Source organism: Crocodylus porosus, unplaced genomic scaffold (genome assembly GCF_001723895.1).
Source record: "Crocodylus porosus isolate Cpor-Errol unplaced genomic scaffold, CroPor_comp1, whole genome shotgun sequence".
Lineage (NCBI taxonomy): Eukaryota > Metazoa > Chordata > Crocodylia > Crocodylidae > Crocodylus > Crocodylus porosus.
The window spans coordinates 16,835,732-16,853,641 of NW_017728917.1; the positions used below are offsets into that span (position 1 = coordinate 16,835,732).

Genomic DNA, 17,910 nt, shown 5'->3' on the forward strand with positions numbered 1-17,910 from the left:
ATGGGTCTGACCGTGAGCAGCAGGGCAAGACTCTAGCCAGGAACTTCTGGCTTTAGCCCCAGCAGGAGCAGCCTCTGTGTTCATATATAGTTCCCCTTGTGAGCATTGAATCTTAAGTTGCTCCAGTCCCACCTTCCCGTTCCTAATCAAGCCATGCCATGGATTTTTCCAGGCTGCAAAGGTGGACCACAACGCATCAAGCTATGAGAACTGGAGTGGTTTTATGTGGGTTTAAAAATATATGTATATTTGTTGTCGTTACTGAATAAGAACAAGGCCTTCTTCCCTTCACCAGCACCACAAAGAACATGGCTAAGGGAGTCATCTTACCTACACAGCCCATAAGACGAGTATGGTAAAGAGTTTAGCTTGATTGTTTTGTTTTTCATGCCAAATGAACACAGTGTTCCCTTTTTTCTTTAGGTTGCGAGAGGACTTTTATCACAGTGAGTGCATTATTTTCTCATAATCGAGCCCACTTCAGAGAGCAAGAGCAGTTCTCCTGTTCTTTCCCTGGCTGTAACAAGCAGTATGACAAAGCCTGCCGACTGAAAATCCACATGAGAAGTCACACAGGTATCCACAGTGCAGCTTTTATTGGTTGGAGAGAGGTACAAAGATCCCTTCTGGTACAAATACAGTCCAAAATAGAGCTTTGGGAGAAACGCACTTTGATTTGCAAGTCAAACTGAAAAACAGAGAGGGAAGGAACTTTAATTAAAGTTGACATAAGGGTTTATTTTGTGGAGGATTTCATCCTTTTTAATACATTAAGCAAATTTTAGAAACAAAATGTCCTTGTGAAAAAGGAAATGATGTTGAAACTGTCATAACATTTTCCGTGCTTCTTTGAATGAAACAACTTGTCAGTTGCCAATTATATAGTTTTATATTAGCTCCTAACTGAATTTTTTGGCGCACAAACTACATTTTGCCCAGCTCTAGTCACAAATTTGATGTGCACATAACGCTTAGCTTTTAAAAATATCAACAGAAACATGTGAAATGTCTCCAAGGAAGAGTTTGAACAGTGAGAGCATGAAGCTGTCTAAACAATAATGTCATTGATCTGTAAGGAACACTGTCAACTTCAGATTTTTTTAAAAGAGTCTTAGGTTTGTGCATTGTAACTTTTCCTCAATTCTCTTGCCAGTTCTTTTGGTTTGTAAGAATTGTGTTTTTGCTTTTCGTTTTAAAAAATGTTTTTCATTTGCTCTTCTTACTGTGTGAAAGATATCAAGCAAGTAGGGAAGAACTAAGTTTCTCAGAGAGAGTCAAGTGCCAGGAAATGCACAATGTAAACTGCACAAATAGAGAAATGCACATTTTTGCTGATCTTTGTTTTAGTAATTGTTATGTAAAGTGATATCTAAGGCTTTTTTAGATGGAAAAGTGATTTTGCAGTGCACAGGTTTTGTTGTCCAGTCTGAAATGAGTGAAAGAGCAATGGTATTTAAATGAAAAATGAATTGGATTGCAGGAAGAAATAGTAGAAATGCTTGCTAATATAGGGCCACAGTGTGCAACTGGGTCTGTGCAGAACTCCTACCTGGAGTCTTTTAAATTTATCAGGAGAGCTTTGCAGGCCTATAGGTCTATCTGTGAAGATCCAGTTGTAGGAAATGGCTTCTAGGTAAAGAAACTTGCTTAAAATGTAATCTATAAATTATCAGTTTATGTAACTTTTAAAGTAACTTAACCTTGTTGGAACTTCTCGGTAGAAGCATTTTTTTTGTATTATGTAATTAAATTTATTTTTTCTGTGTTTAAGGGGAAAGGCCTTTTATCTGTGACTTTGAGGGCTGTGGCTGGTCTTTCACCAGCATGTCCAAGCTACTAAGACATAAAAGGTAAAGTAAACCCTTCTGATTATATCTTAAAAATCCTTGCTTGCATCAATTAAACTTCATAGATTTCATAGAGATTAGGGCTGGAAGGGATCTCGGAAGATCAAGTCCAGCGCCCTGCCCTAGGGGCAGGAAGTCAGCTGGGGTCATAGGATCCCAGCCAGATATGCATCCAAATTTCTCTTGAAGATGTTCAGTGGAGGTGATTGAACCACCTCTGATGGCAGGCTATTCCAGACCTTGGGAGGTCTGACAGTAAAGAAATTTTTCCTTATGTCCAGCCTGAAACAGTCTTGCAGTAGCTTGTAACTGTTCAACCTCATCGTCCCTTGGGGTGCTCTGGTGAACAAACGTTCCCCCAGATACTGGTAGTCACCACTGATAACCTTATAGGTGGCCATCAAATTACCCCTGAGCCTGCACTTTTCCAGGCTGAAGAGCTCCATAGCTCTCAGTCTGTCATCGTAAGGTCTGTTTTTCTGGTTGTAAATGATGTCAGAGATGAGCATGTAATGGGCTTGATTTTTGGGAATGACAGTGTTTTCTTTGTAGGAAGCATGAAGATGACAGGAGGTTTACATGTCCTGTAGAAGGTTGTGGGAAATCCTTCACAAGAGCAGAACACTTGAAAGGCCACAGTATTACTCACCTTGGTACAAAACCATTTGAATGCCCAGTGGAAGGTATTGTTCATGTTCATGATTTTGTGTGCTGCTAACTGGTTGCTAGCTCATGTAAGAGGTGGTAAGCTTTGCCCATGTCAGTCTTGTTGCAAGATTGAAGCTCTGGACAGTTAACAACTGGGGTGTGTTTTTTTTTGTCTGTTTGTTTGTTTTTGGTTTGCCTTTTGTAGGTTGTTTAAAACATCTGATTGAATGAGTTTTGTGCCAAGTTAGGGAGGGGGGAAAACACATGTTGTATTATTCTGTCACTTGAAATCATGAGAGAGTTACGTTGCATCCACATTTTTAACTGAATTTGGATGTTATGGAACATATCTTTCATAACTAATTTTAATTTGATTTGTTCCAAGCTGGGAAAGTAGTAAACACCATCATTGGTCTGAAAGCCATGTTTTGCTGTTCTGATGCACTTCTTGACTATCTTTTCTCTATGAACAGGCTGCCTTTGCGGGAATATATTGATATGTGGATGGAAAAAGGCAGAATTAGGACATCAGTTAAAGATGTTTAGTTCTGGTACTGCTGCTGCTTAAGTTATAAGCAGACTATATTTATTACCTATATGGTTAGAAGAGCGGGTCCTACAGAGAAAAACTGCCTTTACTGCTCAACACTAATTCATCTTTGGAGCGGATTCATCTTGTGCACTAACACTTCGGCAATTTTTAAAAATAAGTTCTGTTATACATTTTTTAAGTCCTGTAAGGATTCATTGGCAGAGCTGTAAATTTCAGATCTCTGGTACAGATTTGTCACTGGAGTTAACAGACTGGTAGCATTAGTAGGTGATCTGCAGATCCGGAGATGGGCATGAGATGTTTTCTGACTTTGGCATTTTGTTCCATTCTAGGTACCAAGGTGAAAGTGCTCCAGTAGGCACAGACTCTTCTACTTGATATTTCCCCACCTTAGCTTCTTGTCTGAGCTTTTTTTTTCTCAACCCCATTCCCCTACTAGTATTTCTAGTTTCCTTCCCTAGACTCCTTTTTGAGCTCCCATTTGCCCCTTTGTCCAAGGTCTTTTGTTCCCACACTGACTCCTTGTCTGCCCTTCCTTATACTTTCCTCCAATCCTTATCTCTTTTTTTTGAGGTCAGAATAAGTTACCTAAAGAACTATTCTGGTTTTGGTCCTATGGGAAAATCAGTAGTGTGGGTTTGGGTTCACTTTTGATTCCTTCCTTCAATAAACAGTCTCTGAACTTAAAAGCACATTCAAGTTAACGGCTGCTCAGGCTGAACAACTAATGTTTTACCACGTTAGTGTCTTAGACAAGAGTGTGAAGCGGGATGTCCATCATATCTGGCCATTTAGATACCCCTGTCTGAATGGCCAGGTATTTAAACTGCTAAAAGTTAAATATTGTATTTGTTGAATTTTGCTATTGCAGGAAATCACTGGAACAAAGTGTCTAGTGAGGTGGCTGGTTTGTTTGTTTGGTTTAATGCCTTAGAATATAAACACAAATTAGGAAGTTAAGTAAGTAATAATGAAGAAATGTATACCTGTGGTTCACTGCAAAAAATAAAGTGTCTTCCCTAGGTCTGTCACAAATATTTCTTCCTCCTTATGCATTCATCAGTGGCTATTTTAGATGCTTCAATTCAATTTAATAAGCCTTTATGGGGGAGGGTTTTATTTCCTACTGAGTTAATAGGCAAGCGGGAGGGTCAGCTTTGTTTCTGTCTTTCGAGCATCATGCTTTCAGATGTTTCACTCGGTTTCTTTGGTATAGTATTTGCCTCTGTGAGAACCTGTGCTACTTTCCTTGTATTCCCTTTATTAACATGCAGTATGCATGCCCAAAAGCTAGAGCTAAGTAGAACATCTTACTTGCATGATTCTTTTTTTTTTTTTTATCTAGGGAATGCTTTTAATTGCTGATTTACAATAAAAGTGGGGGAAAATACTCCAAGATCTTATGCATCTTGTTGCAGGTTGTTGTGCAAAGTTTTCTGCACGCAGTAGCTTGTATATTCATTCTAAGAAACATCTGCAGGATGTGGATTCCTTGAAGACCCGTTGCCCTGTGTCCAGTTGTAATAAATTGTTCACATCCAAGCATAGCATGAAGACACACATGGTCAAACAGCACAATTTCAGTCCAGGTAAAACATTTGTTACAGAATCTTTATGGCTGCTATACAGAAGGAAGTCTAAACTCTCAATATATTTTTATAAAGAAAATCTTGCGGGTAGATCCTGGCCCCATTGAAAACCAGTGGCAAAATTATCTGGGGTTAGATTTTTCTCCCTGTGTCGTTTTACATGCATAATATAATAAACTTAGTGGAAGCTGTGTCAGGCTGACTAGAGTTTGGTTTATGTGATTTAGAGATTTAAAATTTGTGAACTAAGTAGGCCACTGATGAGGATGCTTTGACACGACCTTTTGAAGAACTTAATGAGGATCTAAAGCAATATTTCTTTTCTTTTAATTTGAATTTTCAATATGGACTATTTCTGGAGGATGGTTAGAGAATAGAAACTGAACTTGAGATGCCTATATTCCTGTGCTATCTGACAGTGTCAATATTGGATTATTCTTTGTAGCTATAAAGTAGTCTTGTTTTTTAGTAGGACAGCAAACATAAATAATCATCCTATATTTAGATAACGAACTGAATAGGAGCATTTCATAGTGAATTCCAGTGGTTCAGCTCGGTATTTCGGATACTCTTCTAAATAAGGAATGTCACAGTTAATGTAAAGGTGAAGCTTACTCTACTTGTTTTCCTTAGTGAGTCTAGCTTTAAAATAGCCTTAGTTTTTAGGAAATATTTAATATGAAATATTTTTGTGTAGGGTCTTTTGCCTGTAGTGTTAAGCACTCTGTTTTCACTCTTTTTAGTAACTAATTAAACTAGATAATATGCCACCCTCCCCAACAAAGGCTCAGGGCTGCTTACAGTAAGAAGCAGAACAGCACACACAAGCAAGGGGAATAAAACACAAAACAGAAGCTCCTTGAACAGGGAGGACAGATGTATCCTAAAGCCCTTTAAACCCTTGTTTGTCAAGGATTATTTTTGATATAGTAAGGGCTGAACTGTAGTGCTTATAGGACTGTGCATTATTCATTCATTCACTTGTGGTTTGAAGCTTATTTCAAAGCATGAAGAATGTTGGTTGTGTTCACATCCTTTTGTACAGAATGTTTCTTCATCATTTAATCCTCTTGGTTCTGGTATGTGTCTGTCACATGTAAACTCCACTACCCTGAAGTGAATATTAGCTTATTTGCAGTGCCTGCAAGTTTTGGGGTGGTTTTTTTTTACCTTTTTCCAAAAGATATCGATACGGGTTATTTTGTTTCTCTTGGGGCTTTTGTATATTCCTGTTCTTAACTTTTTGCTCACTGGGAGATGTAGCTCAAGGGGTGCAATATTATTTTCTTTGTTATTTGTCTATTTTTGCAATTAAATGTGTTGAAACTGTGTTTCCTTTCAGATCTTTTAACCCAGCTTGAAGCAACCTGTTCTCTCACACCTAGCAGTGAACTGACCAGTCCAGGACAAAGTGATCTCAGCAACATAGACCTTGTGTCTCTCTTCTCCAACGTGTCTGGCAACAATTCTGGAATTTCAACAGACATGGCACTCGTGAACTCTGGGATAGTTACTATTGACGTTGCTTCAGTGGGTTCCACTCTTGGAGGAAATCTTCCTGTCAGTAGCAGTTCTCTAAATCAGACTGTTGACCCTTTGATACTGGTGGCTGGTAATGATATTCCACAAAGTCTGGACAGTTCTTCTCTCTTGCTGGGAACCCCTACTACAGTTCTGCAGCAAAGCACTTTAAATCTGGACGATGTACAGACTGTAAATGCAGAAGCCTTGGGTTCGCTAGCATCTTTATCAGTGAGGAATTCCAGTCAAGATATGCATGGTTTGACATCCAGCAATAATCTAACAATAGACACTGCCACTTTGACCCCCTCCAGCAGCCTGGGTGGAAGCAATGTCCCTGAGTTACTCACTCCAATAAAGGTTGAACGAAATTTGCTTCCCAATTCAGATGTTGTTGGCCAACAGGAAGGCAGTAAAGTCGTGACACAGTTTGTATTCTCCAACCCCCCGGGAAGCTACAGTGCTCAGAAAGAAATGGACCTTAACACAGTGACTGGCAGTTCTTTTTTGGTATGCAGTGATTTTATATTCAGTTATCCCCAGATGAGGGAAGTGCCTTAACTTTGAGCATACTCCGTTGCTGCTTACAACTTAAAGGCAGACTTCTCACACTGATCTACGCTGTGACACATTTTTTGTGTGTGTGTACATATAGTGATAATTCTTTTAAAAGTTCTGTTTTTTTTTTCTGGGGCAGAGGGGGAACCCTGTTCCAACTAAAGATTGTATTTAAAAAAAACATAACCCCTTTGGATGAAGTATATCTAAGAAAATTTAAGCAGGTGAATTACTTGAAAATAATGCACAAGACCATGCCATAAAAAGTTTGGGCCTAGAAAGCAACTAGAGCACCTAGCTTTGGTTCTCATTCCCATAACTGTTTTTAATGTTGTTTTTCCATCCACTGTACAATGCTACAATTAGATACACAAGTCTGTTGTCAAAAAAAATGTCTGAAGTATTCCGTTTATTACAGTGTGGCTATTAAAAATTATAATGCTGATAAATTTGGAGATGGCATCTAATGTGCAAAAGCTAAGTATATGGCGATCTATTGGAGCACTAACGATTTGTTTTAAAAGTTTATTCATGTTGAAATCCCTACCAACCAGTGTTTAGATAATGTTCAAGACACTTCAACTAATAATTTGTTGGTTTGAGTTCATAATTTATTGTTTCAGTGCATAAAAGATCAAATGTCTTTTCCCTGGTTTTTCTAGGAGAGTGGTGGATCTGCAAGAACAGACTACAGAGCTATCCAGTTAGCCAAGAAAAGAAAACAGAAAGGGAACGGCAGCAGCACAGGTGAGGAGCTGTCTTTCTGGCTTAGTAATGTGCATTTTCTCACAGTGACATGGGAATAGATTTCTCAGATTTTCATCAGCACTAAAGGCATGTGTTTGGTGGGGTGGGGAGAGCAGCTATTGAAGATGGTCCTTGTGGAGTCTCAGATTCATTGGCATGATTTAAGAATAAATTATGCTATAGATTTCCAATTATGCTACAGAGACACTGACAGATTAAAGTTATACTTAAATTCCCACATTGCTCACCTTTTAGGTTTTTTCCCTCCAAATATGACCTTTTGTGCATTAAGACCAAAAGAGATTAAAATATCTGATGAACTTCTGTTGTGCTTTCTGTCTGCTTTTGCATTTCATTTTATTCCATATAGATTAGTTTGTCCTCATTGTTTATCTTGCCTCTAGTCTCTGGCACATGGCTGCAGTATTAGTTTCTAGGTAGTGCAGGGGAATTTATTTGTTGAGTTTCTTTCGACACTTGCAGCCCTTCTATTAACCTTCAAGGTTGTGTAGCTTTTTAAAAACAAAACACAAGCTTTGGGCCACATTTTGAGTGTGTCCTGTTTAATATCCTCCTCCCTTTAACCTGAAGTTGAACTCATAGCTGTCTGATATGAATATGCACTATTGCTTTGTCAGATGAAATGTGTTCCATGGCTCACTAGAGTTGCACAGAAAAATAACAAGACAGCTATTTGAGTTGCAACTACCCCCAATGGGAGAGGAACATCATACTGTACATTTTTGTTCTTCCTTACTGTTTCTTGGTGCCTGCCATCTCTGAAAATCAAGGTGACAATTGTCTTGAGGTAAGTAAAAGATAACTTTCAAATTTAAATGCTCTCCTGTCTCTTATTGTATAGAGCTATGCATGTATCTGCTTTACTTACCTTTTTTTAAAAGATGATGTCATGTAAATCAAGAACACTGTCTTTCTGTATCTGTTATGAATCAATCTGTAATTATGCAGAATTATACAAGATGCGTGCATGATGATATCCAAGATTGAAAGGAGGCTTGCATTGAATTTGCACCTGTCATATGAAAGAGCTAGATGAGTATCAGTTCATTTCTCAAATTAGATACCTTATTTAGCCTGCCACATACTTGTGTTAGTGCTATGCAAATTAACGCATTCCTTTTTTCTTCTGTTCCATACATACGTAGTAAAATACTACTCTTTGTACCCCCGCAAATCTTGCATCTAAAGATACATTAACACAATAGATGAACACCTGAAAGTTTGAAGTCTTTTTTTTTTTAAATTCCCTCTTCTAACATCTGAAGTTTAAAACAATATTTAAAAAGATTAAATGTTTAATCTAAAAAAATAAGTCTGACTTAAATACTTTGTATTTTTAATTGTTTTCTAGTTCATATTTTTAACCAGTATGAACAGGACAGTTTTTCAGCATTGCTTTCAATAATAATTATTTTCTGGTTCTCTTGAATAAGTGTGCAACGGCTTCTAGTTTCAGTTGAGCAGACAGATACTTAAATCCCAACAAGTACTTGATTTGGAATGTAAACAGTGTGAGGGAAGTGTTTTGGGGCCAAAATATCAGCATTGTTAGGCTACAGAAAACTGAACAGTATGTGGCGATGAGCTGTGGGCAAATTGAAACTGAATAAAATTAAGCTGCAGCATTTTGGAAATGTTTGATAGCTTTTTGGGAAGTGCAATAATTCTGCATAGCCTCAGTTATCTGGAAATTATGAAGTAAAGTGTAGTTGTGGTGAAATGTTATGCATGGTATCCCTGAACGTAGTTCTAAAGACAGAGCAGTTCCTGAAAACTTTCCTGATCTTGTGAATGTAGATAGCCAGTATGAAAAATCTTCCCTGACTTCAGAGAAAAGGATTTAAATGTCTTGCAGGCCAAGAAGCTCTTGCTGTTCATGTTATCTATGATACATTTGAAACTTGTCAGACTCATTCACTGGGGTCTCCTGCTGAGAGTTCTTGGGCTCATGTCTATGTAACTGGTCATATTTTCCAACAAAATAAAACTTAATTGAAAATCGACTTGTTCATTGAGCCCATAATATTTATTTTGAAACTTCTTGAGTTGGCTTGAACTTCTGCCAAATCCAAGGTCTGGTTTTGAACCCTGTGTGGATTCCTGAAAGAGCATGCTTTCAGGATGAAGAGCTCTGGAGGCTGCAGGGTCCCTAGCCTTGGAACAAGTATCTCTTTGGCTGGTTTGGCCCCAGCTGGGGATACTGGATGCCTCTTGTAGCTGGTTGGTGAAATTGACATTTCTTGTCAGTTTTGCTGCTGCTGCTATTACCATATTTATCTGTATATCACATGCACCTTTCACCCACTAAACCAGCCCTCCAAAATTGGGGTGCATATCTTAAGCAGGGGAGTTTGTTTCTCCTTTGCTGGAATAGAAACAGCATGGAATAGAGTGAGCAAACGCTGACTCGTGGCCACCAGGATGGCTGCCATTTCTCCCTGGGGCTCCAGACAGCAGAGGTAGAGTCCAGTGTTAACCCTCTCAGAGCTGCTGGTGAAACAGTAGCTTTTGGCTGAAGAGCCACTGAACTGGCTGAGGATGAGTGAACTGCTGCATGCAGTCTTGATGAGCCTTGTGGTGTGGAAACAACACTTTATTATTTACAGGAACTTATAAAGAACTATTTACAGTAAAGAAGTAACAGTCTTACTACTGCCCTTGCAAGGGTCTGGGGCCTAGCCTTCTTACTGACCTGCCACACCAGGAAGTTCCTGCTGCCTCACCCAGACTGTCTCCTGGGATCCACACTTTCTGGACCCTCTGTTTCCAGGAGGACTTACTCTGTCACACAGTCGGCCATGACTCTGGAAAAATCTTTTTTTCTACATTCTGCCTTCTAAAAGTAAGGTGCGTGTTTTACTTGGAGGTGTGTGGTATGTGAGAAAATGCAGTAGTAGCGAAGCTGGAAAGTGATTCAATTTTACTGAGCAACTGCAGGGTTCCACAAGCTGCTTGTTCTGCAGACACCTCAACACTTGTTTTTGATCTGATTTGGATGAAAACCACACTAAATTCCCCTGCAAACTAGAAACCCTGCTTCTGAGCCAGCTCTAGTTATTAGTGACTGCCTGTATCGTGAGTAAATGAGGACTTTATACTTCCATCCAACAGTTTTAAAATGTTTTCCAGAGGAGAAGCTTTATGGTTTGTGTGTTCTAGATTAAGAAACTTATGTATATGATTTGACCACAGTCACTCAGGCATTTGATTGCAGAGTTGGGACACCCAAATTTTATTTACAGTTCCCAGTTCATCTTCTAACTCCAGAAAATGCTGTTGCTTTGAAATTATTAGCATGGTGACTACTTTTAATGCCAAGTTCAGAGAAGCCAGATGGAGTTCCTGTTAAAGAGAGTTGCTTTTTCTCAGGGTGAGAATGGTGCTTGCTCACTTCAGCAGTCAAAATTCATAAGCTAATTGACTATCATCTTGCTGTAGTAGTTTTGTTCTAATACTTAGCAATTGTGTACTCGGAACATGCAAAGTGAACTACTGTAGGCGTATTAGCATTCAGTAATGTCACAGTTCAAATAACCAGAAGTGGAGAAGTGCCAATGAGAGACCATCCAAATGAACTAGACTACCCAATATCAACATTAAACATTCTAACTTTTCTTTCAGGGGCAGCAAACTCTAGCCAGAGGAAAAGTAAAGGTGGCAAAGTTAGTCCTACCAACTTCTCGTCTTCCAGTCATGGCAGTCGAATGGGAGGCAATGTTGTTTTGCCAAATGGAGGCTTAACAATGAGGGACCCAGCCACTGGAGCACAGTACGTGCAAATTCAGTTACTTCAGGTAAGAACACATGAATAAAACATAACATAATCTACCTAGCTCTATATATACTGGGACTTGATTAGGAGATTTTAATTGTGTTTTAACATCTGATAATGTCTGCTAACATTTGATTAGTCACTATACATCTTGACATTCCCTAAAAAATGCATTGATGTAATTCAGGGGGTTGTTGCCTAAAAGGAATGTTTTTATGCTCCTGAAAAGAGGGTGGGCATTCCTTAACATCTAGTCAGTAATAACAGGCCTCTTTAGAAATAGTTGTAGAAGGAACTGAACTGAATAAAGCCAGTTTAAGCTTGTGTAGGATCCCCTGTATAAGCACTTATTTGGGGATTCCTCCTATGTGGGCACGTCTGTATGTTCGTTAACTTACATAAGTCTGTGCACTTAGTTTAGTGCTTGTTTAAGAAGGTACTAACTAAGTGTGTAGTAACTAAAGTTATTTTGTGACTCTTGCTGTGCATTAGCCTAATAACACTGTGCAGTAGGCTGTTAGCATAGTTTTTAACCCACCATGCTACTGCGCAGTATTATTAGGCTAATGTGCAGTAAGCGTCTCATGTAGACGCACCCAACGAGCATGCACTTAAATCCACCTCTGCTTAGTTTCTCAAGAATACCTGCTTCAGTACAAAGTAGTATCTGTAAATGTTACTTCTAGAAAGCTATGCTGAGCAGCCGCGGTGAGTGATGCAGTTAAGTTGCTGGGGAGTCTGAAAGAGAGAGAGAGAGGTGATTGGGGAAGCCCAGACTTGAAGGACAGGGAGCAGCAGGCAGCATAAAGCAGTGTAGCGCAGGGAGACTTTAGGCCAGAGGCAGTATTGAGCAATTGCAGGAGTAGCTGCACTGCAGGAGAGGCCCTGGAGAAATAGTGCTTAGGGGCAAGAGCATCCCCAAGAGAACAGGTCTTTGGGAAGCACCTGAAGTAAGAACAAGTTGGGGAAGGAGAACACTGCTCTTTTCACTGTATCTACTGAACTACAGTAAAAGAACTGCCTGTAATCAAATTATTCCATCTTCAGGAGCAAGTCTTGAGTTATGTGGTGCTAAGTAGGGTGGCGGCTGCATAATGGGTAAGGAGAAAACAAAATATTAAGCCATTGTTTAGATAAGGGAGAACGGTCTTCCCTGCATTGAGGCAGGAATCTCATGGCTATAACAGCATGCTATAACTGTTGCTTAAGATTGAGATATTAAAGACTTTATAAACATAGTTATGGAAGAATGCTTCCTAATAAGGCATGGAGCTGGCCACGTGGAAAACTCTTTCTTTTTGGTTTTTTTTTCTTCTTTTCCTCCCTCTCTCATGGAGTGGGGAGGAGGGCCACAGGCAGGTGACTGCTGCATCTGCAGCAAACTGGTATTGGGAGTGAACATGTGTAAATGTAATAGTAAATATAGGTTTTTTTTGAAAGGGTATGTAAAAGCCTTCAGTTTCCAATCTGTTACTGAATATGAGGTGAGTGGTTCAGCTTTTTTTCTGAGTCATTCTTAGACCTTTTCAGTTTTGAAATCTTGGGTATCTTTAGATGCGTAATGTTTAGCCAATAGGCACTTGCCTTTCCTGAACTTGGCTTTTAAAGGGGCTAAAGTGACAGCAGTGAAGTTTGCTTTGTGATTCTAGGAGGCTGTTCAAAGTTTCATACTTTGTCCTTTTTTCCCTTTACAGGATGATCCCCCAGGAGAAGGGGACTTGCCCTTCCAGCTCAGCTCTCAGTCCTCCACATCACATTCTCAGCTTACAGTAGACTTGCCTGTTCATATACTGCAGGTATAACAGTGTGGAACATTGGTTCCTTTTCTGTCTTTCTTGGAAAGAAAAGAGTTTACAGCCATCTCTTTAGTCTGGCACAATAAGGCTGCTTACTGGCACAACCCTCCTCCCCAAAATGGTGCTTTAACCTCTATGCACCCCCATGCCAAGCCCAGCACATGCCCAGAAGAGGCATTGTGTTAGTTGGACCCAGCTTGCCCAACATCTGTATAGGTCAGGCATTTCTGTAGGACTTTTATGGCCCTTTTATCTAATAGCTGATTCAGTCAAAAAGTGCCAAAAATACCTGCTGAAGTGCTAATCTATACAGACACTGCAGAGCTGGTTTGAACTAACAACGCACTGCTGCTTCTGGTAGAGCACAATTTGTTGTGTTTTGTGTCTTTCTTCCACCTCTGTCAGCACTTAAAAGTGCTTACTACTTTCACACCAACACTTAAATCAGTAGCCCCTAGCTGGGTTGCAACAAGAGGACATAGCTGCTGAAACTGTGGCTAAGATTGCCGTGTATATTAGGCCAAAACTTTGGGATGCCATTGGCAGTTGTTTTTCCAGGTGCTGCTGCCTTTTTTTTTCTCTGGTCCACTATGCAGAGGTGGTTTAAATATTCTTCTGAGGTGAAATTAAATGGTTACATCATGAAAGACATCTCAGAATACCACAGTTTAGTGCCTGAATGAAAGCTGCCAGGTACTGAAAAATCTAGCTTGCAGATTTTTTAAAAGAAGGGAAACCCCAGAGCTTTAACATCGACATGCAAACAGATGACAGAGCAGAATGGAAGTTCCATAAGGAAAAGGAGGACAGTTTTATATGTTCCCAGCTCTCCAGAGTGGTTATGGTGTAATACAGAGGTTCCCAAAGCCCAGGCTGTGAAGGGTTGGCTGCCAGTCGCAGGAGGGTTGGCCGCCAGTCCGCAGGAGGGTTGGCTGCTGGACCAGAAGTCTGGAAGTGATCGGCATACTGTGGACTGGCAGCCAATCATTGTAACAGCAATCACTTCAGGGTGAGTCCCAAAAGTGATCCCACTCTGAATTATTTCATTTGCCTTTTTGGTCAATCCGATATTGTTTGACTATAAAAACATACAAAAACATTATGTAGCTTTCACCATTTCTTTTGTGGTGAAAATTCTTGTCTCAGTTCCCTGACAGTATTTATCTTCTTTCACAGGAGCCACACAACTCAACAGAAGATGACGCAGGTTCTGATAATTCTCAGTTCACCGGAAGCACAATTAATTTACAGGACCTGGAATGACTGTTGGGAATATTCATTTTAAAACAAATGGTGCAATCATGTCTGAGGAAAGTGAAAATAGGTTGTTAGAGGTTTTTAAAGAAGATATGGAAAATAGGAATACCTGATTGATAACATCCTTTTTGCAGTTTGGTTAGACTTGACAGATAGGGAAAAATTCAGTAAATCCTACTTGATGTGCCTGTGTAAGATATCTTTTCTGTCTTGAGATCAGAAAGACACTGGGGGCAGATTTTTTTTTAATAATGTTATAGAGGAGAAGTGCCATAACTGTTCTAACTGTGGTGATATCCATTGCTTTCATGGGAAAGCAGGCATTGCACAGCTAATGAACACATGTAAGTTTAAAATCTTGCCTATGACCAGTTTTGACCTCTTTCTCTATTGGGGAAAGCTCTCTCTAACAGAAAATAGGGTGAACAGGAAGTATTCAGAGTTAGTCCTGAAGTTGGTTTCCTTCCCCCTGCCCCCCCAAAAAACCTCCCAGGACTCTTGTTTCTTGTGTTGACAACAAACTGGAATAAAAGTATTTTACAAAGCAAATAAATCTAAGAAGTATAGTGTCCAAATATCCTGGAAATTACATGTTTTAAAAAACACTTGTTTAGAAAAATATAGTATGAATGTTAACTTAGCTCATGTTGAGTTCCCCATCTCCTTACCCCTTTTATACCCAAAATAATATTTTGCTGAATTCTTCCAGCAGAACCCCAAAAGGAAAGCTTTGCAATAAACCTGCACTCACTATAACAAATAAACAAATAAGCTAAAGTTCCAGCAGTATCTGACAGACGTTAGTTATGCTTGTTTCCAAGCACTGTGATTATGTCCAATACAAAACTGTTGCCAACTTACTGATAAACTGTCCACTATCTCTTTCACTATATTTTTGTGTTACTACTTGATCTTCAATGAAATCCAGAATATCTAGTGAACACCGAGCTTCCAGCTGGCTTACTGATCATGCACTTGCCAGGTAGACTTTTTTTTAAGATGGAGGGAAGAATTGCCTCATTTGAAAAATTACAGTTACTAGAAAAATGGTTGTCTGTACTGTACTTAACTGAATTTCCTAAACCCAAATAAGCATAGAGTTGTATAGAGTTTCATTTGGAAAAACAAAAAATCTTTGGTTCAGTTTTAAGGTAGTAACTTAAATGTTTCTAATGGTGATGTACTGAATGCCTGTAAAATTATGTATAGGAGTTTGATAAAGGGGTGTGTGTATGTGTTTTTTTAATTCTTCAATGAGGTGCGTGCGTGCACATGTGTATATTTTTTACAGAGTAAGATATGTCATGCAGAAAAACGTGATCTTTCTAATCTTGCACATATTTATTTATTTTACAGTTATACAGTTGTTGAATTCACTCAAGGTCATTCAGAAATGCTTTTACTTCCTGTGCCTTTTGAACTATGTATGTGTCCAGATGAATACTTGTTTTGTTTCTGAAACTTGAAAGCAGTATACAGGTTACTCTCACTTCAGACTCTGATTTTTAGGCAGTATTTTATCCTCTGGTTGAACCAGTTTTATTTTTCTATCTTGAGCTTAACTATTTGACCACTGGCTCTACCTATTTCTATTTCTCTGGAATTCACAGCTCATGCCCAGGGGGACCTCTTACTTCCCTCAGGTGGGGTTTCCAGGGCAGTGAGCTGTTATGGAAATCTTGACCCACCCATTGACTGATGTATTTTTTTTTCATCATGGAGTCCAGCCTTGAGAGGCAAAGGGGATGATGAGTCAGCTGCAGGAACACAGCACCACTGAAGGGGTTACTGGGTCTTGCTTTAGAACAGTTTCCACGTTGTCCCCAGAAGCTGAGTTGCTTGAACTGTCCTAACACCTGTTGATCCTTCCATTCTCGTGGACCATACGAGTTCTTCTTAAGTTAAGAAAATGGCCAAGGAACCACTCCATCTTTTTATGGGACTTATAACTGACTCTGTTTCTACTTCTGAAAATGTACCTCACTTGGCTTTGTAAGTGAATGTAAATTGCTAACTGCTTGGGGCCGAGAATTGGATCAGTCGGCTTGAAGTCCATTGCTGGCAATGGACACCTGAAGAGCTGCTGGTGCAAAAAAAGGATTAATAAAGCTTTTTTTATGGTCAGTTTGTCATTGGGTTCTTGATAATAAGCAACTACATCTCTTGCAGATAGGCTTTCACGCGAAACAAATACATGATAGCTGTCTCCCTCTGCAGTGCTTGTTCTTTGTCCCCTCTCGACTATTGAAGGCTCAGTACTAATGGGGTGGAACTCCTCATGCAGCCCAAAAACTTCCCCTCCTGGGAGGGGGTATTGCCTTTGTTTTTATACTTTCTCATAGGCATGAGGTTTGTAACAAACATCTGGCTGGAGTCTGGCTTTGTCTTGCCATAACTAAGATGTCATCCGACTATAATAAATCTTATTTCCCAAGTTTCCAGGGATCTTGCTACTGGCTTGAGTAACTTTTATGAAAAATCTTTTTGTTGGCAGAAGGCCCAGATGCAATATTGGAGTTCTTTAGTTTTATTTTCCTTGGTAAACAGTTACTTAAAGCAACATTGTTTGGCTTCAATGAAAACAGTACTCATCTGGGGCGATGGCGTTAGCAAAAATGAAGAATCTTTTATTGCAAAGTTTCTATGTAATTTGAAAAGCACAAGTTTTATCGTGAGATTGCCCTGGAATACAACTAAAAAACATTCTGTTTGGCACAACTGGTTCTCATCTACTTGTCCTAATCTTATTTGAGAAATTAAGTGAAGTAGTAGAGAGCCTCTTCCTTCTCTTGATCAATTAGCCCTTGATTCTCATCTTCCTTTTCTTTGATGGGGGGAGGCTCAGAACGAAACACCAGTCTTCGGCCAGTCTGCAAAGAAACAAAAAGCATGTCAGTGCTTATTAAAGCAAATACTTTGGGCACAAGTACAGATTGTTTAAAGACACGTTCTGCTGCAACAAATTAAGGTTTCCCTTTAAGAACGGACAGCACCCCCTGGTTTCTAAATAAAAACTTCCATTGGTCCCTCTATTGCCTTAGTGTCAATTTTTGATAATGAAATCTGCTCTTAGGGTGGCTCAGGGCTGTACTGGTGTGTTGTCATTGTCTGTTTTTCTGGGCTTGTACCAAGTTCCTGCACTTCAGAATTTTTAGCATTTGCATTAAAAATAGTCCAACTAAAACCTTATCTATCCCTTCCTGCTTTAAATGGTGAAAGGAAATGCTGGTGAAGCATGTAGAGCACTTCAGTGGTTAGTGAACAATGGTTATTCTTCACTAATTGAAGAATAATTGGATCCAAAGCATCTGCTTTATTCTCATTCTGCTGTGATTTTTTTTCTTTTTCTTTAAAGCACATGACCTTGAACAAGTTATCACAGTTTAACCGTGCTCAAAAAAATAGGTACAGGCTTGCCTTTCTGTTATACAGTTGTATTCATAATGACATGACTTTTCAGAGGTACCAAGTAGGTAGAACTCCAGTGGCAGGCAGAGATCCTGTTCTATGGTTCTGCGGTGCGGGTCGAGGCAGGGCAGCCCAGGAACAGCAGCAGGGCAAAGGTGGCCCTCCTGAGCTGCTTTCAGGTCTGGGAGAGCCT

At 39.5% G+C, this 17,910-nt stretch overlaps 2 protein-coding genes across 2 annotated transcripts in view; one reads left to right on the forward strand and one right to left on the reverse strand.

The window, feature by feature from the left end:
* On the forward strand, window positions 1-16,433 carry ZXDC (ZXD family zinc finger C). Its single transcript, XM_019537009.1, has 10 exons — window positions 1-12; window positions 405-576; window positions 1,772-1,850; window positions 2,400-2,530; window positions 4,467-4,637; window positions 5,980-6,668; window positions 7,379-7,463; window positions 11,106-11,278; window positions 12,951-13,052; window positions 14,229-16,433. The coding sequence occupies exons 1-10, from the start codon at window positions 1-3 to the stop codon at window positions 14,313-14,315; spliced, it is 1,701 nt and encodes a 566-aa protein (XP_019392554.1). The 3' UTR covers window positions 14,316-16,433.
* Window positions 15,555-17,910, reverse strand: part of CFAP100 (cilia and flagella associated protein 100) — a 23,073-nt gene continuing 20,717 nt past the window's right edge. Inside the window, exon 15 of the mRNA XM_019536814.1 lies at window positions 15,555-17,179. Within this exon, the coding sequence (XP_019392359.1) occupies window positions 17,066-17,179 (114 nt within the window). The 3' untranslated portion in view covers window positions 15,555-17,065. The remainder of the gene's footprint in view (window positions 17,180-17,910) is intronic.